This window comes from Drosophila innubila, chromosome X (assembly GCF_004354385.1).
Source record: "Drosophila innubila isolate TH190305 chromosome X, UK_Dinn_1.0, whole genome shotgun sequence".
NCBI lineage: Eukaryota > Metazoa > Arthropoda > Insecta > Diptera > Drosophilidae > Drosophila > Drosophila innubila.
The window spans coordinates 18,975,948-19,002,342 of record NC_047626.1 but is presented as its reverse complement, the minus strand read 5'-3'; the positions used below and the strand labels follow the sequence as shown (position 1 = coordinate 19,002,342).

At 36.7% G+C, this 26,395-nt stretch overlaps 1 protein-coding gene across 1 annotated transcript; it reads left to right on the top strand.

The window, feature by feature from the left end:
* Positions 1-1,712: 1,712 nt before the first annotated feature.
* Positions 1,713-22,736, top strand: LOC117787843 (serine-rich adhesin for platelets). Its single transcript, XM_034626465.1, has 9 exons — positions 1,713-1,902; positions 7,327-8,150; positions 15,768-15,808; positions 15,848-16,743; positions 17,899-18,058; positions 18,135-18,267; positions 18,550-18,731; positions 19,487-20,387; positions 21,608-22,736. The coding sequence occupies exons 2-9, from the start codon at positions 7,658-7,660 to the stop codon at positions 21,685-21,687; spliced, it is 2,886 nt and encodes a 961-aa protein (XP_034482356.1). The 5' UTR covers positions 1,713-1,902; positions 7,327-7,657; the 3' UTR covers positions 21,688-22,736.
* The last annotated feature ends 3,659 nt before the right edge of the window (positions 22,737-26,395 follow it).

Genomic DNA, 26,395 nt, shown 5'->3' with positions numbered 1-26,395 from the left:
AAAAATCGTGGGGTTTTTTTTTTCAATTTGCTAAAGTGTGGGAAAAAAGTTTATTCGCGTCTGTACGTCAAATTTGCAGTCTTTCGCTCTTATAGTGTAAGTGCTAGCATTTTTTTTTAATGCAGGGGGATTATAAATCCAAATTTTGTTGATCTAGCTCTTATACACTGAGAATTTTAAGTCTTATAATACTTAAATTAAATATAAAAAAAATAAATTTAATATGAAATATATTTAAGCACTTTTCTATCAGTGTAAGATCGTCTCTAAGGTTACATCGAAGCGACTGTTGATGCGGATCAGGAATGTAATAAAATTTATGGGCTCTGTTACATATATGTAGATTGCAACAAATACAATATACGCTTGTTCTCTACAGGTAACGGGTATAATGAACTGTGCTCTCCAATTTCTAGCACATTCCGGGCTTACGACTTTGGTATTCGGTGCCACCCTAATGTTCTTTGCTGCCTCTGCTACTATTTACAATTACATATGTAGCTCTGCCTTCGTCGCCGTTGCTGCTGTCTCTTTTTGTTGTTGTTGTTATTTTCTTCTTCCTGTTTTGCGCTCACACAAACAAAAACAAATACACACACACGCACACACACAAACCCATACATTTTAACGGCACCACGTCACGTGCGCTCGCGCTCTCTGCTCTCGCGTATTGCGTTGGCTGCACTGTGCGTTTTGTCTTTGTTGTTATTGCGAATGCTTCTACTGCTGCTGCTGCGGCCAGCGCAGCGCTTGCGACGGCGACTGCGACTTCGGCTGTGGCAGTCAAAGTTAAAGCCAGCGACAGCGCCAGCATTTAGTTTGCTTTTGCTTGTGTCATTGCAGTGTGTGCGGGTAGGAGCAGAAGCAGAATAATAATAATATAACCGAACGATCAGAAACATAGTACATACATACATATGTACATATATGTATAAATTCAAAATACAAACAACAAAGCAACAGTAACAAGCATACATATAGAACCTTCGTTCACTTTTGCAATTTTATCATTCATTTTTTTTCAAGTGTATGTGTGTGCTAGTGTGTGTGTATAAAGCAAAAAAAAATTCAAATTGTTCATAACATCAACGGTAAATAAAAAAAAATTTAAAATCCAAAAATAATAATAAAAAAAATAGCAAATACATGCATACATTTGTAAGTCTGTTTGTGTTTGAATGTTCATAATGCATGCATACATACATGCGCAAATTCATACATGCATATGTATATACATACATACGTACTATGTAAGAGCAGTTTCGGTTCAAAGTGCAGGGCGCAGCAGCGGCAGCGGCAGAGCAACCAAGTCGATTTCTGCTACTGCGGACCAGTTCGCCAGCTTTTGGCTTTGTTTTTAGCATGTGCCCTTTTCAGTGTGCATGAATGTGTATATGTATGTACATCATACATGCATACAAATATAATCTGTGTGTGTGTGTGTGCCTGTGTATGTGCATAAGTAGTTTACTTGCACGGAGTGCGGTGGGGTGGGGTGGGGTGGGGCGAGGCGCAGCCAGCATGCACAATAGGCACATTTTGTACATGGCGCGCGTGCTTTTGCTTTTGCTCTCATATTTGCGCTGCTCACTGGTTCACCTACACACACACAAGCACGCGCAAGCTCCATACAGCGCTCACTTGACGCGCTCTCACTCGTTCTCTTTCGCTCGCTCTCTTGCTCTCGCTCTCTCTCTGCGCTCGGTTGGCGCTGTTGGCAGTTTGTCAACGTTGACGTTGGCGTTGCCGCCTGCCGTTTTCATTATAAGTTGTTTAGCCGTGCCGTGCGCGTCGTCGTCGCAGTCGCAGTTAGCAGCAGACGACGTCAGTCCGTTGCGTCAGTAAATAACAAATTACTATTTTTTTTTCCAATTCCAATTCCGCAACAAATGAGACAAAGAAGTAGGTGCAAAACGTACAAAGTAATTCTATTTTTAATCAAATTTAAATGGAAATTTTAATGAAAAATAAATAAATCAAATACAAAACCAAATACAGCAATTTTCGGCTTTGTGGTTTAGCTTTTTTTCTTCGCTGTTCTCGCGCGTGTGTGCGTGTGTGTGTGTGTGTGCGTGACCGTGTATGTGTGCGTGTGTGTGAGAGAGAGCTTTTTCATGCCCATGCCACAAAGCGCGTGCCTTGGCTCATGCAGCTGTCGTCTTAATCATTGTTTTTTTTTGTGTTTTTGTTTTCAATAAATTGTATAAATACAAGTATGACGAAAAAAAAACTTGAATGTGTGTATGTGTGAGTGTGTGTGTGTGGCTGACTAACGGCATAAAATATTAAGAACAATGGCATAAAGGAAAACGAACGAGTTCTCACTTTTCCCTGCCAATGTCCTTTATGCGACTCCCACACACACACACACACACACACACGCACACAATCAAACACAGCTAAGTGCTGCGCTCTCGCTGCCTCTCTCACTCTCTTTCTGGCCGCAGCAGACTATCGTTTAGCTATTTTTATATGCAGCCGCAGCAGCAGTAGAAACAACAACGAAAGCGTCAGCTAATCGCTCTCTCTTCTTGTATGCTGCCAACACTCTTCTTCATTTCAAAATTAGCAACAATAATAAAAACACACACGTACACGAAGTTAAAATGAAATGCAAAGAAAGTGCGTGTCTATGTATGTGTCACTCTCTCTCTCTCTCTCTCTCTCTCTTGCGCTCTCACTTGTATGTGTGTGTGTGTGTTTGTGGACAGGGCTCCATCTCGGGCTCTCACGACTCTTGTTGTTGTTGTTGTTGTTATTGCGTGTTTGTTTGTGTCTGTGCGCGAAACTGAGCATAAAAGCATTTAGCAAGAAAACCCTCGCATCGTCAGAATCTTTTTTTATTTTTATTTATTTTTTTTTTTTTTTGTGAATTTATCTTGCTTTCTTCACTTCGCATCGTCTTTTGTGCTTTTCTGCTTGAACTGCTCATTTGTTGTTGTTGCTTGAAATTCACTTTCCACATTCCGCTTTTGCCCATCTCCGTCCTGTTTATCTGCAGTTTTAAGTCAACATTTTTAAGTGTAATTCACAATATTTTGGAACTATTCATAGAAAGTCTTATAGTGCAAATACATACATAGATACATATGTATTTGCTATAGTTGCCTGCGAATGACTTTGAAAGCAAAGAGTAACAGCAACTGTCGCTAAATAAACAGAACTGCAAACATATCTATATACATACATACTCGCATCCAACTAACATACATATATACATTTTGCATCTGTTGCGATAACAAGCTTGAAACTAGAGATGTGCACGTGACAGTGCTCGTATTACGTGACATTACGATCACTCACGAACAACGATCAACGATCAACAAAAAATTCCACACTTCGATTTGTCACAACAAATCTCATACGTATCTATCTAATATTTCTATTCTTTTGTAATTTTCTCAAGTTCTCACGTTCGGATTTTGAGACTTACGAAACGTTAACATTGTTATTGAAAGCTTCGATGAGATTTTCTTATTGATCCCAAACTTAATCAGTGTTGCTAGAATTTTGACAGTTAAAATTTGCTAGATTTCTCAAAATAGTAGTAAAAACAAAATGCCGGATAAAAGGAAAAGCTTTTTGTGCTTTTTATTGTTATGCTTTCATTAAAAAAATTTAAAATATTTTAACATATGCTCGATCTAGCATTAAATAACACCTTAAAAGAACCCACAAAACTTTTTATTTAATCTAAATCGAATTGAAATTCTGTTTCTCAGTTTTGTGTAATCAGTGACCAAATTGAATGATCTAATAATAAATTCAGTGCATTATTAGTTGTCAATTATTATTATATTAATGTCACATGAAAATAACTTTCAAAAAGCTCTGGTTACTGGAATTGGAACCCGTAACCTCGTTTGGTTGCTTTGAAATAACAATTATTTCATTTCCCCTCTATCCAATATAAACAACATACCTTATATTTGAACAGTTCGTGAAGAAAATTTTTTGACAAAACAAAAACTGAACACATTTTACTTTGGATAAAAATGATCTTTTCTTTATTATTGTTTGTTTCTAGTGCTTAGAAGAAATACTGAGATCCAATGGCTTTACTGCTTTTAAAAAATATATATGCATATAATATACAAAATACAACAATATGAATTGCACTACTTGTCATAGCAATTTGTTGACTTACTGTATGTATTCACCCAATTGGAGCACTCAAACACACTCACATACAACGTGTCATATACTTAAAAATATTAGGTTTCAGCACCGAAATATATACTATAAAATGACAATATAAAGTCGATCGACAGCTTTTGCTGAAGCTTTAAAGCGTTCAATTGATTAATGCACAAATCCATTGATATGTAAGGCTTCGGACTATTTATAGTTGAAGCTTTTGATGCCGTTGGATACATTGAAAAGTTCAGTTATCAGTGTGATGTGAGTTTTAAGTTAATTCTCGGCTCTCTTTCATTTGATTTCTTCTTATTATCATTATTTTACTTTGTGTTCAACGGATATTCTTGATTCTTTCAACCGGATGGAGTTTAATCAACCACAATGCCAAACAATTTGTGTCTCATTAGTTTTTCTCAAAAGTCGAACGATTTTTATAATTTCAACAGTTTGACTTTTATTTCTCAGGCCATGATTCCGGTTTTGGGCACTCTTTAAAGTGCTTTATAGGAATATTTTGAGTACCATGCAGAATGGCAACAACCCCCCTGTCCAGAGTCAGGTATGGGCTGTTATTTTGAACGCTTCTTTCTTTATTTCACACGATGCTCTCACCCGAAATGAAGCAGGAGACGGAGACGAAGACGGAAAAAAGAGGCAGAGATAGAGAAGAAAGCCTGTCGACAATGGGCCATAAAGTATTAAGAAATATGACGAGGCGTCTAAGGTGCGACCCTTGGCCCATGGGGTTGATATGGCATTGTTGTTATTGTTGCCGCCACAGGGTCGACTTCTAGCTTGAGGTACCAAGAGAAAGGGAGAGAGAGAACTGATAAGGCAGTCAGTCACTGCGTTGCTTTTCTTCTATTATTTATTTATTTACATTTTTTCCTTTCTGAGAAAAGTCACGTTCCCAAACTGTGACCACAACAGCCCTTAAATACTGGGTGTATGTATGAAGGTGTGGGTGCGGGACGCATTGTCGAGCTTTTGATGCGGGTGACGGTCTGCCACCTTCTTCATTTGGGCAATTACTGCGAATTGTTGTTTCTATTTTAAGCGATTTGCATTTAAATATTTAATAGAATTTTGCCACGCGCAAGTTTGTCAACCTCTACCAAGCACGCTCTCACTCACTCACGCTCTCTCTCTTCCAACTCACCTCGCTGACTCTCTTCAGTTTGCCAAATGAAAATGTCAACGTCGCACCCTGGAACTAAACTACAAGAATATGTATGTGTGTATGTGTGCACTTAAACCTGTATACATTTATACAAACATCGGAGCTTTGCTCCTGGCAACCCTGAAGGCGACCGTCAAAGCACGTTTAATGTCAAGGCAAAATACAGAAAGAGAGCGAGGGAGAGCGAGAGCAATGATTGACTGACTGCAACGCCTACGCTGTGACGTTGAAAAGCTCCTTTTAGCAAGCTTCACTCCCTTGCTCATTCACTCTCTCACCCTCTCTCTCTCTTCTAGTTGCACTTTGTTGTGTGTAGCTCTCTTTTGGTATTTAACTCTCTCTCTCTCTCGCTCGTCGATGCATTGTATCCGGCAGCCGGCTGCAGCGTCCTTCTCTAGCCAGGTGCCGACTGACACGACCCTTGACCTTTTTTATTATGAATTATGACAATAATTCAATACAGCATTAGTTGTGAATGGTCTCATACACACACACACACACACACATATGCACGTATAATAATAAGAGCAGCTGACGAAGACGTCGAATTCGCGCACGCGCCAATGTTATGTTTCATTGATAGACAACCGCTGCGTCGGCGTCAACGTCAGCGTCAACTTCAGCGTCAACTTCAGCGTCAGCGCATTTAGGAGCTCTGCAACTTGTTGGGGCGACCGCTCTTTTGTCTTTTGTTTATGTACTTTGGTTGTATTTGTATTTGTATTTGTGCTCATGCTTGTGCCGCCACGCAGCTGTGCACAATTAGCGCAAACGCAACAGCTGCCGATTGGCCGCTGCGACGCGTCGACGCGACGTCGCTACGATGCGCTGCGCTGTTGGCTTTAACTGCGCACCGTTGAAGGCATTGCGTGCAGGCGACAAATGTGTTCTTTTCATTTTGCTCATGAAGGACAATTTACTTGAATATTTGATTTAATCGGCAGCAACCATTAAATTGTGTTATTCCAATGTGAACAGGCGACCAAACTGTTGTTTTCGTTTTGTGTTAACTTCTAACTTACTATAGCTTATTTATTTTCCTTGGTGTACAATTTACTTAAATTTCTATCTATTTACATTTTTAATTTTTTTTTCATTAATAAAGTAAGGCAAGTCAAAAAATCAGTAATGAGTTCAATTAGGTTCGACTGTTTTTAAAAATAAAAAACAAATGTGTGATTTCTTAGTTATTGTCAAAAATTACTTGACTCACTGTATTGCTTTTAATTTGTCACAATGGGCATTTTTTAGACAATTCATTTTATATGATTACTATACTAATCATTATCATTCTTTCATTTGTGATAATAAAAAATAAACGATAAGAATAAACAATAATAATAATAAATAATAATAATAATTAATTGACTTGAGGACATTTTTTGTTTGTACATATGTACATACATACAGTTAGTCACGAAAGTGTTTGGACATAATTTATATATATTTTAAAAGGATTTCTAAGCAATGTCTTTGGTTCTTAGAACAAGTTGAAAATAAGAATATAGTTTTCATTAAATTTTACTAATTTTTAAAATAAAATAATCAATATGTACATATGTAAATTTTGTATCTTTTCAAAACACTTTCTTGAGTAACTGACTTGACTATCTACAGTTTCTTACAGCTTCATTAATCCACTACAAGTTTAGTTATGTTTTGTTTTTTATTGTTTTATTCAGAAATAATATGTAAATGAAATGCCATATATGTATGTCACTATATGGCGTTAAAGATTAATAAATAAATCTGCGTTTTAAGTTTATTTTTATCGCCTTCCAATAAAAGATGAATTAATTTAAAGCATTCTGCATGTAAGAGTAGTGGGTCAAATTAGCTGACAGTCACTGTATACAGCATTAACCTACTCGATTAATGAAAACGACAAGTTTTTTGTTGTATTTTCATATATGTACATATATTTAGTACTATATCTCTCATAAATTTAACAATTTATCTTAGTCATACTAATTGAACATTTTTGATTTGTTTATCTCTCGTTGCAGCATACATGTGTAAACATACATACATAACAACAACAACAACAAGCAATCATAATCAAAAGAAACGGTGCTTATTGCAACTGCAATAATTAACTCACATACAACAACAGCAACAGAAGAAGGTGGAGAATAACAAGTAGAAGAAGAAGCGGGCGAAGCCGAAGCCGAAGCAAGAAAAACCAACCAAAATTCAACTGTAAACGTGTCGACCCAAATCTGTGTGTGACTCTCTCTCTCACTCTCTCGATCGCGCGCTCTCTTCGTGTAATTTGTGTGTGTGTGTGTGTTGAGTGTGTGTGTGTGTGTGTGTGCGAGGGTGTGTGTGTAGGCGGCTATGTCACTGGGCGGCATTAAATCGCTACTGAAAGCTGCTCAATACATTGAGCAGCAAGAACAGCTTAAATTATCCCCCCAGTCGTTGGGCGGAGGAGGGGGAGTTGCCATCAGTTTCGGCGGCCAGCATTTCATTAATGGCAATGGCTACAGCACCAGCAGCAAAAGCATTGCCAACAACAACAACAGCGCAAGCCAACTCAACAGAAACAACACGCCAGCAGCAGCAGCAAACACAACACCAACAACAACAACACCCGCCAACGTAAACGGCCATAACGGTCTGACTAACGGCATCGCTGCAGCAGCCGCAGCAGCAGCGTCAGCAGTCGGCCTCAGCAATGGGCAGAGCAGTCCACGCAGTCAATTAGTTGTTACTCATGATTATGAGTATGTTAGCAACGCTGGCAGCGCAGTCGGCGTCGGCGTCGCGGGCAGCAATGGACAGTTGGAGGCAACGGGACGCAGCAGCGAAGGTCGCAGCATTGTTTCGGGTGAGTTTCCAAAACCCAAAATTAAGAGTAATATACAGTGTGTCAAGTAACGTACGTACGTATGCACGTATGCATGTATGCACATACAGTTAGTCAGGAAAGTATTTGGACAACATAAAAATGTACACAATTTTGTATTTTTATTTTTAAAAATATTTTAATTTGCTGCAAATTGTTTTTCTTTATGTTTTACTTGTTTTAAGAACCATAGACAAGCATTAAAAATCTAAGACATCAAATAAAATATATGTAAATCTAATATTTTGCAAGAGAAATAATAAATTAAGGACTCATAAAATGATAAATTTTAGCAAATTTTATAATATGTGAAAACAGCTACTTGACTAACTGTATGTACGTACACACATGCATATACACAATATCACTATCATACTTCATCATCACATACTTCACTTGTAAATACTCCATTCCATGGTTGCTCTCTTTCGCTCACTTCCTTTGCTGCGCTGCAATTAAACTTGCTTTGACCTTGTTCGAGTGACGTAGCAGCAGCAGCAGCATCGGCAGAGACAGTGACAGTGACAGAGGCAGCGGCAGCAGCAGCGGCAGACAGCATCAGTGAGCATAACAATAACAATATCAAACATTGCACTTTGCGTAGGCTCGCACTGTACCCACACTGGCAGCCAAAAACAAAAACAAAAACAAAAACAGAAACCAAAAAAAAAAAGTGAGCATAAGCTTACTCTCTTTTACACTCTCGCGCTCTCTTTGGCAGGTTGCAAGTGCGGCAGCAATAGCAGCAGGTACTGTTATATTTATAGCAGTGTTGCTGTTGTTGTTGTTGTTGCTGCTTTCTGTTTGCTCAGCTCAAGCCAGCCAAATTTGCATGTGCTAAATTTGCTGCCTACTTTTTTTGTTTTTTGTTTTTGTTGTTGTTTTTATTGCCTTGACTTGTGGCTGGATGAGAGGGCCGGAGTGAAAAGCCAGCGGCAATATTATTTTCATATACATATGTGTGTATGTTTGTATGTACAAATATATTTTGTTGTTATTCGTTTCATTTGTCTTCGTAGCTTTTGCTGTGCTTATTTGGTTGCCACATACAGGCAGCAACCTATACATGTGCACATGTACATATGTCTGTATATGTATGTATGTATGCGTGCTATTACCATTTTGTCTTTGGCTTTTTGCACGTACGCTCGTACTTGTTGCTGTTGTTGTTTGGGGTCACGTCATGTCGCCGCTCTCTTGCTTGTTTGCGCGCTCTCTTTGCGTTTTCGCTCTTTCAGTCTCTCACTCTCTCTGTTGTAGCCAGCCAAGCGCAACCATAAAAAACAAGCAGACAAATTAGTCATAGCTACTTGGCAGCATTCATACACACACGCAAACGCACACGAATTCACAGACAGCGCACAGAGGCACACACACAAACACAAACATACAGAGAGCCCCCATTGTTGTTTACGCGAGCAGCCCCACGTGAGCGGCGTGCCAGAGAGCGCATGAGAGAGTGCACGAGTGCGAGCGAGTCTTATGTTGCTCTCACAGCTGCTCCTGGTTTTCTGTGTTTACTTTGTGTCTTTGCAAACACAATATGCAAACGTCAAGTGACGCTCTCTCCGCTCTCTTTTGCACGTCGAGGCAGTGTAAAACAAAGTCAATGAACTTTGTACGCATTTTTTGTGTGTTTGTTTTGTTGCTTATTTTTTTTTTGGTCAGAGCCCGTTCATATTGTTATTAGCGTCTGCCTTTCTTTTAATGTTATTTTATGTTTTATGTTTATTTTCTTCACACTTACAATTTATATGTTGCTGTTGTTGCATGTCGGTAATTTGGCGCTTGTAATATTTGGACAGCTGTCTTTGTCTGCTGTCGCTGCTGCGTCGCTGCTATTCTGCTGCTGTTGTTTGTGTTTGTGTGTGTGCTTTTTTGTAGCCAGCGTGCGCTCAGCTGAGCTCAGAAGAGGAAACAACAACAAACAACAAACGATGGCAGGCAACTACAAAATGTTATGCAACTGAGAGCAGCAGCTTTTGAGTGCATACACACGTTTGTATTTGTTTGTGTGTGTCTGTGTGTGTGTGTGTAAGTGGGTGGGCAAGCGCATGAGTGAGTAAGTGGGTGAGAATTTAAATGGGTGGGTGTTAATCTCCCATTACAAAAAGCTAACTATGTGTGTATGTTGTGTGTATGTATGTATGCAGTCTCAGGGCATGTCACGAATCGTTTTAACAACAAATCCTGACAAATCCTTTCGCTCTGGCATTAATACCAATATCGATTATTGCAGATGGGAAATTCCAAATAGCGCGTGACTACAAATTTACAGTAAATCAAGTAAATGTTTTGACAGCGATAAAAATGAACATACACTTAGAAAACAAAATGTGTTTTTCAGTACAATTACTTGACTAAATGTACTTTTTTTTTATGCATTAAATGCAATAAGACAGTGTCTCACAGCTCATTCAGATATTTCATAACAGTTGAGGTCAAAAACACAATATACCCTTTTACTTATTTTTTAAGTAACGGGTATAAATATTAGTGCGTGTCATGTAATTTGAAAAGCTCATAATTAAAGGACTTTTAATTTCTTAAAAAATTTTTTTATTTTATTTTTGTTGTTGTTAGATTATTAATCCATCTGAGAAATCAAACCGAAACACCTACGGTTTCAGTTGGCGTTTCGGTTATTATTTCGTATTTTAGTTTTTGGTTATGAGTTTTTAAAATATAGTTTGTGGATCATAGAGTAGTGGATCAAATTAAGTGACAGCCACTGTAAATGCTCTCTCTTGCCTCTTATCACAGTGCGAGCTTTACGCAACTGTTAGTTACGCAGTTGAATCTTTCACTCCTTTTTCGTGCTTCGCCTAAAATCACGCAATGCAATTTAATGACCCTCTCGCTGTTGCCTTACAAAACAGACGTAGTTGTTGTTGCTGTTGTTGTAGATGTAATATGCTAACTAATGCGTATGGACATTGTTGTTGCTGTTGTCAATTTGCATTATTATGCATTCTGTTGCCAGTTGTCGATTGTCGGTTGTCGATTGTCAGCTTGCATTCAGCTAGCGATCGCAGTTAGCAGCACATTTGCCATTTAGTCGCGTGCCAAGGCGGCCACAAGGCTCCCAAATACGCTCCCTAGTTACATATATCATATATATGTTTATATAGCATTTATGCGTGTATACAAGCATATGTATACATATGTAAATATATAGTATATATAAAAAAGATGTCACAAGAAAAACAAGAACAGCAACAACAAGACATCGATTACCTGTCAAAACAACGCGAGTTGTTAGCTGAGCTGCTAAACGGCCTCAATACACTGCAAAGTTTGCTGTTGGCGCAACAAGCGCAGTTGTTGCCGCTGCCGCTGCCACAGTTGCAGTCAACGTCAACGCCGGCGCCGCCCAAAAAGAAATGGATATATCGTCACTATGCTTTTGGTATGTACTTGCACACAAATACATACATATGTGTATGTACTTAAATACATGCATATGTTTTGTGTGCATTTGAGCGAAGATAATGAGTGCGCTGTCGTCACAGCCACGTGACGAAAACGCACGTGGCGATCAAATGCGCAGCAGCAGCGACGCATCGCGACGTCAGTAGTGTCGGGTAAACACGGCTCATTTAGATGAACATGTTCACTTGTTCTTTTTTTTGAACTGAGTCAACTCACTCAAATTGCTCACTTGCTCACTTGTTCAGATTGCTCACTTGTTCAGATTGCTCACTTGTTCAGATTGCTCACTTGTTCACTGCTCTTAGCACTTCACGCAATTAGACAATAATAATATACGTTGCGTTTAAATTAAATCCATCCATTAATTCAATTTAATAAATTTGTTAATTCTTGACATACATAAGACTAAAAAACCAAACTAAATAATCAAATAATAATAGTATTTTGATCCCTTCGTTGGGAGTTCTTTGGTAAATAATAATGGTAAAATTGTGAAATCTTTGGTAACATTGCTCCATTTGCTCCACTATGCTCTGACTATGCTATTGCTGTAATGGAAATAAAACTGTTATTTTGCACACAGTAAAAATTAGGTTATACTTACTTCATGTTGTTGTGCAAAAAAATAAGGTTTTCCACATTTTCTGGCATCAATAGTGAGCGCCTATCGCGCACTGTTTGGCCTGCAACAGAAAATATGCGCTCGCATGGCACAGATGTGGCAACTATGCATAGGCGCTTCAGCATAAAGTTATATAGGTGCGGGTATTGGGATTTCCGCTGATCCCACCATACCAATGGATCATCTTTTCGACTAATATACTCCTCAGCCAGGTACTTGTCCATTTCCCTAATGGCAGCAGCAGTGTTGTTGGTGGGCTTGCTGACTTTCTGATAAGCTCTGTCAAAATCCTTCCAAACGTCGTCATCGTCATCGTCATCTAAGCTGAGGTGCTGTCTTGTATTGTCAGTCACGACAGCTTCAGGTGGCACAATGGCTAGCCGCATTGACATCAGTTTCCTTTTGAGTTCAGCAGTCGCCTTTTTAAATGCCTCTTCGGATTTAAACACACGTCCCTTGAATCTGGGGTCCAATATTGTGCTCTCTGCGTATAACATATTGGACTCGTAGTCCTTAAATCGTTCATCCATCTCAATTTGAATATGCTCGATAACAGCTGCCACAGTTGAATCTCTGACCAATAGTTTCATGCTAGCCATCTTTTTTTGCAGTACACCAACTAACACGATCACTTTCGAGAGAGTGACATTTTTCTCAGCTGAGATTTCTTCGGTTACTTGGAAAAATGGCTGCAATACTGGAAGCACTCCTTCAATGACTTTCCAATCATCCTGCGACAGTAACAAGTCACTTTGCAGTGTCGATAGGGTTGCCGTAACCGCCTCTTTAACTGCTGATAGGCGCTTAAACATGTTAAATGTTGAGTTCCAACGCGTTGGCACATCTTGAATTAACTTAAGCTCAGGCAAATTTAGGAGAACTTGCATTTCCTTTAATTTCTTCAGTCCAGATGAGCTGCGATTAAAAAACTCCACGATCGACTTCGATTTTGTGCGCACACTGCTTATTCTGTCCAAAGATTTTTGGACAATTAAATTAAGGCTGTGAGCAAAGCACGGGACATGACGCCAATTGCCGATTCTTATGGCACCAACAATGTTGAATGCATTGTCCGATGCAATTGCCGACACTTTATTTTTAATGTCCCATTTCTCAACGATTTCTTCTAAAAATCCGCAAAGATTCAGCGACGTGTGCGACTTTTTAAAAGCCTGGCAAGCTATCGTATGGGAGGTCATCACAGTTGATTCCTTTTCTATGTAATGTACTGTGACAGCCAGATAGCTTTCATTTGTTATGGATGTCCAACCATCTGTTGTTAAGCACACTGCTGTCGCCGCACGGAGCTTTTCCGTTATGGATGACCCAAACTCATCGCGAAGCTTGGGTATCAATGAGTTTGTTAGAGTTTTTCTAGTTGGCAGCTTGTAGCCTGGGGTATGTGACACATCGTCGACGAATTGCTTGAACTCCGGCTCTTCCACTATTCTCAAGGCGTGGTGACCCTTGGCGATCATGCGGACCAGTTGCCTGTCAACTTTTTGGGTTTTGCACGCTGGGACTGGGCGATGCACAAAAGTTGTTATTTTTGGCTGCGCATTTTGAGCAACAACCTCACTCTCCTCATTTTGGCGGACAACGGGCTCCATAGCTGCCGGGTGCTTGCTTTTTAGGTGCCTGCTCAAATTGCTCTGTGATTTGCAGCTCAAAACACATTTACAATATTTGCATTTAGCTTGCTGGCTTCCAACATCTTCAAAATGGTTCCATATTTCGCTATATTTTCTAATTAGGGACATTATGAATTTTTAAAATGAGTTTTCAATAATGCCGCTAATTCAAAAAACGAGTGAATTCAAAGAAAACAAACGCAAAGATGAGCAAGAGCGCAATGATGAGCAATAACGCAAAGATGAGCAAGAACGCAAAATGAGCCAACAGAATCTACGCAAAATGCCCTAACAAACTACGAGCGCAGAGTAAACCTCGAGCAAAGTGCGAAAAATGAGCAATAGTGAGCAAGACAGAACATGTGAGCAAAATAGAACAAGTGAGCAAAAAAGAACAAGTGAGCAAAAAAAGCTAGTGCGCAAAAAAGAGCAAGTGAACAATAATGAGCAACTTGGAAGGAACATGTTCACTTGCTCACTTCAGTGAGCAACTCTTTTTTGTTCACTCACTCATGAGCAACCCAACACTAGACGTCAGCCGCCGCAGCAGCAGCAGACATTTGCCTTGTTTAGCCTCTGCCTGCACATATGAAAGCTCGTGTAGTGTGCTGCCTAAATTGAGAGCAAAGAGAGCAAGCGCGGGTGGGCAGACAGACAAAGAGAGAGAGAGAGGGAGAGAGAAGAGAGTGCAAGCCTGTGTGTGAGCTAAGTCTAACAGAATGTGCAGCTTTGAAAGTTGTTGCTGGATGTGCTTGTTTTTGTTGTACTATAATATAATGAGTGAGAAAAAGATATTATCTTTGTAATGCGTATTTCATATGTAGGCGGATGAGTTTTGTTAATGCGCATGGATTAGTTGGGTTCATTTTCAAGCTCTTAAGCATATGTCTGATAACCGAGAAAAAAGTGATCTATGTAAAGCCACAGATATACAAATGTAGAACATAATACTTTTCTTTTAAATACCCACGTAGTCTGGAAATAATTCCATCGTCACATAAGCCTATAAAATGTATCGAATTCTTATATGAACATTGTACATATGTATGTGTGTTGTCATAGAATTTATATGAATATATGGCATACAATAAAAAGATCTTTAAAGCAATGGGTAGGTCGGAAAATTCCATAGAGAAAAATTCTGCACTTGAGTGCTTGCTTTTGTTTATACATTTTCTAAATTAAACAAAAAAATAATATTTATTATAATTTCATTTATATATACATATCAAATTGTTTATTAATAATTAACTGACTGTCAAATGCAACATTTGAAAATTAAAATTATGTTTATATTGAATTTCCACCCTCATAATTTACAATTACTATGTGCAATGTATATGGCAATGGAATTCGTAAAAATTTGTATAATAATTTATAAATGAGCAAATTTCCCAAATTAAGTTTTTCACATTCATTCAAACTTTGGATTTTTCTAAGGCACACACACATACTATATGCATCTACGTTATTATTCATATTATTTATTTTATATTTAATGACAATCATTTGAATATGCAATTGAAACGCTTAAATCGATAAGACAATACAAATTGATTCTAGTTTCTTCATTTATGTTTTTAATTATGTATTTATTTATGTGCATAATCATAATTTACTATGATTGCTGTTTATTTGTTGTTATTGTTGCTTTTACATTTATGTTTATTGTTGTATTTGTTGTTTATTGTGCCTTTAATTGTTTATTTTTTTTTTTGCTTTAAAGTTTATTTTGAAATTTTGGTAAGCAACTTGAACTTTTGCCTAATCCATTTATCATGCCACATGCCTCATACCACATACCACATGCCACTTTTTCATTTTTTTGCTGTCTGCTTGATTTGTTGTTCATCTTTTTTTTTTTTTAATATTTATTTACTTACTCGTTTTTTCATTTTCTTTATTTTGTTATAGAGGATGAAAATTCCTCGTCCAACTTCAACTCCAACTCCTACTCCCAACCACAACAACAACAACAACAACAAGTAGCAACTGCAGGCAGAGCAACAACAACAACAACAGCAGCAACAACAAGTGCAACTGCAACTGCAACAAAATTAACGGGCGCTGGCCGCTTTGATGGTTCCGCTTTTTTACTGGTTGCTGGGACGGGGGGTTCGGTTGCGGGGGCGACTCCGGTTCAGGTTCAGCTGCCGCTGCCGGTGCCGGTAACGGCCACGAGCACGAGCACAGCCACGCCCACTCTGAAGCATAAGCTGCCAGGTGGCATGGCCAGTGTTGCCACCGATTTACCGCGCAAGTATTTTGTGCTGGCGGACGCCAAAGGCGCCTTTCAAACGCCAACGCCGACGCCAGCGCTGACGCCAGCTGCAGTTGCAACACTTGCAACACCAAGTGGTGCAGTAGCGATAGCAGCCGCGGCAGCAGCAGCAGCAGCATCGGCATCGGCACAAGCAACCCCATCAACGTCTTTATCATCATTATCAACATCCCCAACATTATCGGGTGGCTATAAAATCTGTAGCGATGCCTTTCCGGCGATGTCACGTCAAACGACGACAAACAAATCGCAAATACCACTCACTCCACCACCGATGGCCACACGCAAAGTGGTTGAACCGGCCAGAATCCGCTCCTATTCAATGTCATCCCATAAACTTTCAGCAGCACAACCGCTGGGAGTTGTCATCAGTTCGCATGAGGATGCTCATATGAGTTACGTGGGCGCTGGACGAACCACGAGCGCCTCAGCCGCCTATCGACAGATACTCAATGCCCAGCAGCACCACCAGCACCAGCACCAACACCACCCGACATCCGCATCGGCATCCGTATCCGTATCCGTGTCCTCATCGGCGCCCGTCACGGGATCTCAGCTGAGCGGTAATCATGGCGTACGCAGGCGTACCATCAGTTCCAATAGCAATGGGTAAGTCGACTAATTAATTCAAATTTTTACGATATAATTGATACATCAAGTTATCGAGCAAAAAATATTTATATTAGATCTATAAAATATTATTATTTGGTTGCAAAATTGAATTCGATGTTTTTTAATAGGCTATTTCCACGACGACTCACATTTGCCACATTTGCTCACATTTGAATGTGAATTTTTGGCTTCCCACGACCAAATGTGAAACTGTTAAAACATTTTCCGTTGACCCGATATGAATCAGCAGTTCGATTCCTGTGCAAAAATTATAAAAAGCTGAAAATAAGAACATTTTCATTTTTATTTTGCAATTATAATTCGCGCAAATTTTATGCTAACTTATATTTATTCAACAAAACAGCTGGTTAATGTGATAATTGCTTTTTTTTCACAAGTTTATCGATAGACATCGCGTGTTCGATAAAAAAATACTGAAATTCGCCGGGGAGAATGGCAAAAAATCTTAACATTCAATATGAATAAGCCAAAATGATCATTCGAATTTTGTACTGAAATAAAGTCCACATTTGGGCCGAATGATGAAAATGGCGTCGAATGTGCCAAATGTGCTGTCGTGGAAATAGGCTTTTATTGATGTGGGCAGCAGAGACAAGCAGAAAACTGATCAGAATGTCATCCAAAGTATTTATCGATAGCTCTTTTTTACCAAATAACCCATAAATGAATGAAAATACAGCAAAGGATTTAGTCAAATCTTCTAAACAATGTATAAAACGCTACTTTAATTAAATCATTTTTAAATTTAGATCTTTATGGCAGTTTCAGTCGATATCTACCGCTAATCGATAGCACATATGCATACTTAACAATCAATAATTGAAAATACTGCAATAGATTCATTTGTAGAAGCTTAAACAAGACATAGAAATCAACTTTAAGTACACTATTACAAAGCTTGGAAAACTTTCTGAAAACGCGTGATCTTAACTAGTTTCGTAATATGAACAGTGATCGATATCAAAATTGTTTAGATAGTAACTATCGATAACTATAAATCTATTGATAAATGAAACTACTGGAAGGAATAGAAATTACTGTGAACTAGATTATGCCTAAATTTTGATCTATTGCTAATCGATAGCACTTTTCAACATATTTTGATTGATTTCTTGGGTATTCTGTTTTCAGGGCGGGCACCCGCGAAGTGCACAATAAGCTGGAGAAGAATCGACGCGCCCATCTCAAGGGTTGCTACGAGGTATTGAAGCACGAGCTGCCGCTCAATGATGAGGATCGCAAAAAGACATCAAATTTGACAATACTCGATAAGGCGCTCAAATGTGTCTTGGTAAGGATTTCCCACTTAATCTCAATCTCTCTCTTTGTATTTTTCTAATATGCATGTTCTCTAACTTTTTCCTTAGCATCTGTCAAAATGCGATCGGGAATTGGAGGCGGAGATGGAGCTGCTAGCCAAGCAGAAAATTGAGCTGCAAAAGCGCTTGAATATCCTGAGACGCCCAACGGATTCCCAGAGCATTCCACTGAACGACAAAGGTGCGTGTGGGGGGTATTCAATACATATATGGCAGAAGGGGGTGTCACATCGTGGCTGCAATTGAAATTACTTGTGCAACCATGAAAAGCTGAAATCCTCATTTGCATTGAGACTGCGATGGAAATGTAGATCAAGTTTTGCATATCATTTGAGTCGAATACCCCTACGATGCGATGCTGACCTTCAGCCTTTGCAATCCAAATTGATTTTTCAATCGATTATAGACTTTTGTTAACTAACAACTCTTTCTCTCTCTCTCTCTCTCTCTCTCTTTGTTAAAGATGAGGCCGTTTGCTTGGCCACAACATCACCATCATCTTCAACGTCATCATCATCGTCACTGTTGTCACCAGCATCGGGATCGGGTTCGGGTTCGGGATCTGGAGCAGGAGCTGCTGTCGGACGCAGTGGAGCACCACCCATACTGTTTGATGGCACCACCACGCCCGTTTGTACCGCCGGTGTAAGTTGACATTGAAATGTTTGCATATATGTATGCATATGTATGTTCATACATATGTATCTGTCAATTAACATCAGCAACAATATGCAAGTTCAATTGAACTAGTTCAGCATTCAATTATTTGCGAATTACACAATGCACTATGGGCGATTTTTCGATTTATGCGGCATTTACTCTATTTTTTTAAAGTTAGAGACTTGAAAAAATTGCTTAAAAAACATGTTCGAGAATATGAAATCTCTAAAGTTTTAGGAATACCAACATTTCGTACGGTTGTTTTCGAAAACATTTCTCTTCCAAATCTCTAGAGATTTCTGGAACACACCTGATAGAGTTTTATTCATTTGCTTATCTTTTACAATAAATGTAAGTTCAGATTTAACTTACTTTTAATTAAAATTGTTTTTTTCTTTCATGTTTATCTAAATATATTCATGTTAACTTTGACAATAAGTTACTTTTTTAAGTAAGATCAAAGTGTTTTATAGTGGATTGTAATAGCAAATTATGAACTCAAGTTTATACAGAAATATTTATTTATACAAAGATTCTTAACAGTTTAACTTAGCCACATATGATTAAACAATTTTTGTATTAATTGGGAACTGCTTACAGAATTTGCAACAATTGCTGTAGTTAATTGTAGTTTATAAAATTATAAAATTCTCATTCATTAATCTATCTGTCTCTTTCTAAATCGCTGCCTCTTTGTCGCTGTCTCTGTCACATCTATCTGTGCATCTCGCTTGGTGCAGTTGCAAACTGGAGTGCCAACAACGGTCATGTCACCTGTGATAAACAAGAGCAATGCCAGCAAGCACAGCAACAACGTCAACAACAACAACAACAACAACAATGTGAGCAACAACAACAATGTTGCTGTCAGTTATGCACAGAATCAGAATACATTAATGAATCCCGCCGCCGCCGCTGCTGCTGCTGTTGCCATGGGTGTGCTTAAGAGCAGCAAGCACAACAGCAACAACAGCAACAATAGCAACAACAGCAACAACAACAATGTTACCTCTGCTGCCGTCAGCTATCCACAATTGAATCCCGCCGTCGCGACAGTTGCCATGGGTCTGCTGAAAAATGTTAACAGCAACAGCAGCAGCAACATTTTGGCCAACAGCAATGGCTCACCGACAACATCGTCGACATCACAGCAGAGCAGTCCGGCGGGCAGTCCAAATGCTGCTGTCGTTGTTGTTGGTGCTGGTGGTGGTGGTGCTGGTGGTGTTGCAATGATGACAACAACACGTGGCTCACCAACACCATCGACGCCATCGCCATCGCCGAGCTCGTCGTCGAGCGGTGTCTCCTCATCGGCCTCATTTATTGGCTCCTCATCATCATCGTCATCGTCCTCATCATCATCATCATCATCATCGTCCAGCTCATCATCGTCGTCGTCAGCGTCGTCCTCATCATCGGCCAGCTCAACGTCGTCAATGCAAACGCAGTCGCAATCGATATCGATGACAACAACATCAACAACAGCAGCAGCAGCAACAGCAACAACAACAACGCATCTGTTGGGCGCCACACGTAGCGCCAATATCAAGTTTCATGCCGGCTCTGGAGGTGCACTAAATGGTGGCGCCACCATTGTCACTGCAACGGCACCAAATGCAGCAACAGTTGCCGCCGCCAATGGTAAATAAGCAACAACAATTACTCAGTGTTGCCACAATTTCAATAGATAAAACTGCTAATTTCATATTTGATAATGAAAAATATAACCCTGTATTTATTTTCTTTGCTCGTTTTTATGATCGTGCCTATGACATATAACTTCGATTAAAACCAGGGAATAACAACGGAACCGTTAACCGAAACTAACCGTTTCATTTTTAGTACCGGAACTGAAACCGTAACCGAATGAAAGTTCTTTGTGAAGAACCGATTACAGACACGTTTGTACCGGTACGGTTGTGTTAAAGTTGCTAGGTCAAAGAATTCTCCAACTTCCAACTGTCATAACTTGATCAAAACTGAACCGATTTTCAAGTGGAATGTCATTTTGATCATGATTTGGCCTCTAAATTCATTCTGTATTAAATTTTTGTTAATTTAAAAAATTTTATTATTTTCGACCCAGATTCGATTTCGATGGTAAGGGTCCCCCCTTGGAAATTTCGAAAATTCAAAATTTAAAATCTCAAGTTTTCACTTTTAATCAACTCCTTATATCGTAATTAGTATAAAAGAATACTTTAAACTTGATTCTGGGACCTTTAATTTTTTTGTAAAAAATCATGTGAAATTGAACAAAAAATTGAACTTGTAAAGTGGCTAAGTCCTCAGTCTGACCAACTTCAAACTGTCATAACTTGATCAAAACTGAACCGATTTTCAAGCGGAATGTCATTTTGATCATGATTTGGCCTCTAAATACATTCTGCGTTCAATTTATATTTTTTAATTCGTTCAAAAAAATTTTTTTTTTGCCCTAGGTCTATTTATTTTGATGTCATATCTATTATAAAACGACATCTTAAAATTTTAAAATGTTTAAAATTGATTTGCTGTATCGTTACTTACCGGTACTGATACCGGAACCGAAAGAAAAAAACTGAAATAGAACCTTTTACCGCAATAGTTATTTCGGGACGTACCGCAACCGAAACCGTAAGCTATATTTTTTTCGGTTTGATTCCCTGATTTGAACGGCATTTGTTTTTTAAGTATATTGAAGTTATCTGGCAAACTGTAGAGCAATCAAAAAATTATTTAATTATGGAAATTTTCAGCTAAAAGCATTTTATTCTTTAGCTTTTGAAAATACTAGCTATAAAATAACTAAAATGGCAACACTGCAATTTGAAATTTGCTAATCGGAAATAATTACTATAATATAATAAATATCTTTACAGCTCATGCCACTGGATTTCATCAGGCGGACAAGGATCGCAATTACAATTTCTTGATACGCAGCGGTACGACGGCGCAGTAGAGGCAACAACAACATTTATAACTTTAACAACAAAAACAACAACAACAACTGAATTGTGTGCAACAGCTCCCACCTGAAAAACAACAAAAACAAACAACAAGAACAACAGCAAGATGTAAAATTGTTCTCAACTCTCTCTTTATTTCTTCGATTTCTCTCATACAACAACAACAACAACAATCGCACACAGCAACAACAACAAAACATAACAGTTCCGCCCAACATTTAAGCATCGATTTTGAAAATCAAAAAACAAAACAAAACAAAAAACAAAAAATTATGAAATACATATTTAAACAAAAACAGAAAACAAAAAAAAACAACACAAAAAGTAAAACAAAAAACAAGAAAATTATTTTTAATAAATAATTTTATACACTAAAACAAGAGCAGAACAGCAATAACAAACAACCATAGCATCACACACATACACACACTCACACACACACACATGCATGTAAACTTTAAGCGCCTATTGTATGAAAATATCGAACTATATATACAGCTTACAATTTGTATGTGTAGACAACATTGAATTTATACAACACACACACACACACAAACAGACAAACTCACACCTACATCTAGAATTTAGAATAAATTTTTTGAAAAAGTGAAAGATTAAAGATGAAAGTTAAGAAAATGCGCTGTTGTAACGGAAACCACCAAATGGGTAACGCTTTATAAAAAACTGCATGCATATGTAATATATATATATACATACAAATATATACTATTATGTTTGTATGATATATGTGTATATACATGCGAGTGTAGAACTATAACTTTATATACTTAAAAAAAAGAACAAACAAATCGAATTATTGATTTTTTTTTTTTTGTAGTTTTCGTTTTATTTTTCTATGCAAATTGATGTGACAAACCGAACCTAAAGACATATTTATACATACCAAAATAATGCAAGATCTATTAACAAGAATATTGTATATACATACGAATGTGTGTGTGAGAGTGTATTGTAACAGTGTGTATATATAGATATATATATAGTCTATAATCTATGACCAAACGAAACAAACAACAAAAAAGATTTAAAAAAGAAAAAAAAAACTTAAAGAATGTAGAGAACATTTCAATATTTCATATTTATCATTTCCCTTTCTTCACAACTTGAGAGAAACTTATCAAATAACTAAATACAAAAATAGTTAAAATCTCCCCCTCCCTCTGCTGCTTAGTTTAACAGTAACAATATTCAAGAACACAGATTTTTACTACCGCTAAAATGTTAAAGCCAAAACTCGTAAAAGACTCACATACAATTTGTTAGCTAATATTATGTATATTGTGTATGTGTGTGTGTGTGTGTGTGAGTGTGTATAGTCCATAGAACCTTTCCCCTCCACAATATTAGACATACTTATGTGTAAATGTAACCCTATATATCCCCATATATATGCATAACATATATTTATGTATGTTGTTGTTGTAGTTTTGATGTAGGATGATACATAACATACTCGTACATGAATGTCTCGTAGATGTATTTGATACATCCAATATACCTAGTGCAATTATGCAGTGAAACACACTTAGAACTAAGCCCTTCATCTTGTGCCCTTCTTTAATATCACATTTTTGTTGAATTGATCACGTCCATGATCACTTTGTGCACACCTCCATGTTAACTTTATGAAAAAAAAATATTTGAAAAAAAAAATAATTTTTCTGTTTTGATAAGCAAAAATAATTTTCATGGCTAAACGCTAATTTTGGTTGTTTTATGTGTCCTTATGCTTATGCTTACTTTTTCCTTCATGGTAACTTTTTAGCAATTTCTTGGAGTAAGCATTACTTTTTAACCAATTAAAGCACCTCCATGGTAACTTAAGCAATCACCATGATCACTCACAATTTGTTTTGCCACTGGAACTACATCTAGGGTCACTTCATAAGCTAAACGCTGTTTACTGCATTCTCCATGGTCACTTTTCAGGTTTTTTTTCAAAGTAATTATTACTTTTCACTTTGTACGCTGAACGTTATTTGAGCAAGTGTTTATTGCATCCATGGACAGCTGATTTTTTTTAAATTTAACCACCTCCGTGGTCAGATGATGCCTTGAAAAAGCTATCTCTTGAGACCCAATAGACAATATATATTACAAAATAACCATAGCAATATAAGAACTTTGGATGATTCTTTTTTTTGTAGTTTTGTTGAAGATCATCTAGGGAGCACATTACAATAGTAAGAGTACGAGTATCAACCAAATTTGCATAGTAATATTAACTACCCGAGAATTAAATGCAAAAGAGAGTAAAGCAAATATTTTACGGTAGTAAAAAAATAATAATAATCTTCATTTGTTAATATCTATGTTGAAATTTGTTGTCGAGTGGCCAAAATCGACCTTTTGATAATGGTTTTTTTTTTTTTTTAGTTATTTTTGAGTATAAAACTGAACCTAACGCCTTAAGAGCTCTACGTCAACTGATCCCAAATCTGATGCAATTTGGATAACGAGAAATTTGTATGGAATATTTATACAACAAAAAAAAACATAAACAATGAATAGAATTGGGAAGGAAAAGAGGGAAAACAATTAATAATATATGTATATGTATATATATGTACTATATATATTTATGTATAACTATGAGATGTAAGCAGAAGACAAAAACTAAACTAAACTAAATAACTAAATATTATATTTTGGAGCATTTTTTCAATGTGTGTGCGTGTGTGTCTGTATACGTCTGTATGTGTACGTTAGTACATAAAAAAAAGTATTAAACATAAAATTCATTAAAAAAATGAAAAATAATTGAAAACTTATTATAGAAATCAGAAAAGCAAACGATAAGAGAAAGAAAAAAATCCGATAGACAAAAGTCTTATTTGGAATAAAAAGCATATGATGAAGGGCAATGAAATGAAATGAATTAATAATATTTAAAAAAACCAACATGTAGATGAAAATATAAAAAACAATAACATTATAAATTATTAATATACATTAAAAATACATTTACAGAGCAGAGCAATTTTTTTTTTCATTTCTATTTCATATTTTGTAAATATTTTATTTCTCTTAACACGCACACTTACATATATGGTATATGTATGTGCATATGCAACTAATATAAATGTATGTGAGCAAGTTTTCAGTTTTGGCACATTTAAAAATAATAATCCAACTTAAGTTGTTTGAATATAAAAAAACAAAAATATTATTCAAAGCGTTGACAAATTACACAATTTAAATTTATAGTTTCTAAAAAGTTTTGAGAGCGCCAACAGCCAAAAAAAAAATAAAAATAAAAAAAACCAATAAATGAATAGCTAAAATTTATTTTCACACATTTTCAAAGCAAATACAGAATAAATACAACGCAGTTGGAATCTATTTTCAAAAAGAATAACAACAATTTAGTATGTAAGCATAAATGTTTGTGTAAATGTTTTGAATGTACATGTAAAATGCTTAGCCATAAGATCTAAACAAAAAAACAACAAAAACAATATAAAAATGAATGTAAAAAATAATAACAAAAACTAAAATGAAAAAAAAAAAACAGAATTAATAATTAAATTGTATTTAGTTTATTCGTTTATGATGAAGATCTGCATATTTATATGTTTTGCTTATTAGTTAATTAATTTTTGAATATGTGCGTTTCTTTTAAATTAATGAATTAATTACGTTTGTAAGTAGCCAAGTAATGAACATAATACTTTATTTTTAGCCTTTACTATTATTTTATTCTATTTCTGATATAACTATAAATACATTTTTCTAATATTTACTAAACGATTTCATTTTAGAAATGCTATTATTATTATTATTATTTTATTTACATAATTTAAAGTTGAAAACAAATCGGGAGTATTGCAAATTATAAATGTATGAAATATACAAAAACAAGAAAAACAAACACAAAAAGTTATATATTAATGGAGAAAGCAGACAAAAAAATATTATAATTAAAACAAAATGAGAAAAAAACGAACATCTTTTAGCTGTAAATGTAACATGTAAAATTAATTTTAAATGCATCAAAAATGAAAACAACAAAATGCAAAAATGAGTATAAAACAAAAATATATATGAGAAATGATATATATATATATATTCTATAAATGTGTAAAGAAAACAAAAATGCAACAAAAAAAAAATAAAAAAGTGATTTCAAAGCAATCCTCAATTGTATTATTGCGACTAGTTGTTGTGTCCATTACCGAGTGCTCACTCGGACATGGAAAAATATAAGCAGATTTTTATTTCAGCACTTCTGGCATTAATGGCACCCAATTACAGATTGTCCATTAGGGTGGGATTAATTTTTGAAAAGTCAAATCGGTTTATTCCATAGCTCTTTTACACGTATTACATATCTTTGAAGTTCCAGGAAATTTCCTCTTTTTGATCCTTTGTATCACACATGGTAGAGAATTAGCTTCATGGCACTTAAGATGATTGCAATGATTTACAAATAAAACACATTGTTGTAAGATTTCTCATAGTTTTTGTTTATTTCCAAGCTAAACATATTTTTAATCCAGTTTTACTCATAATCATTATAATAATAGTTTATCAAAAAAATGCTTTGCTATTGCTGCTAAAAAATTATTACTTATTTCGATTTCGATATATGTATATATATATAAGTAATGGGACTGTGTATATTGTATGTTCTTCCTTTTTTTTTATGTGTGGGTGAGAGCATGAAAGTAGAGTGTGTTT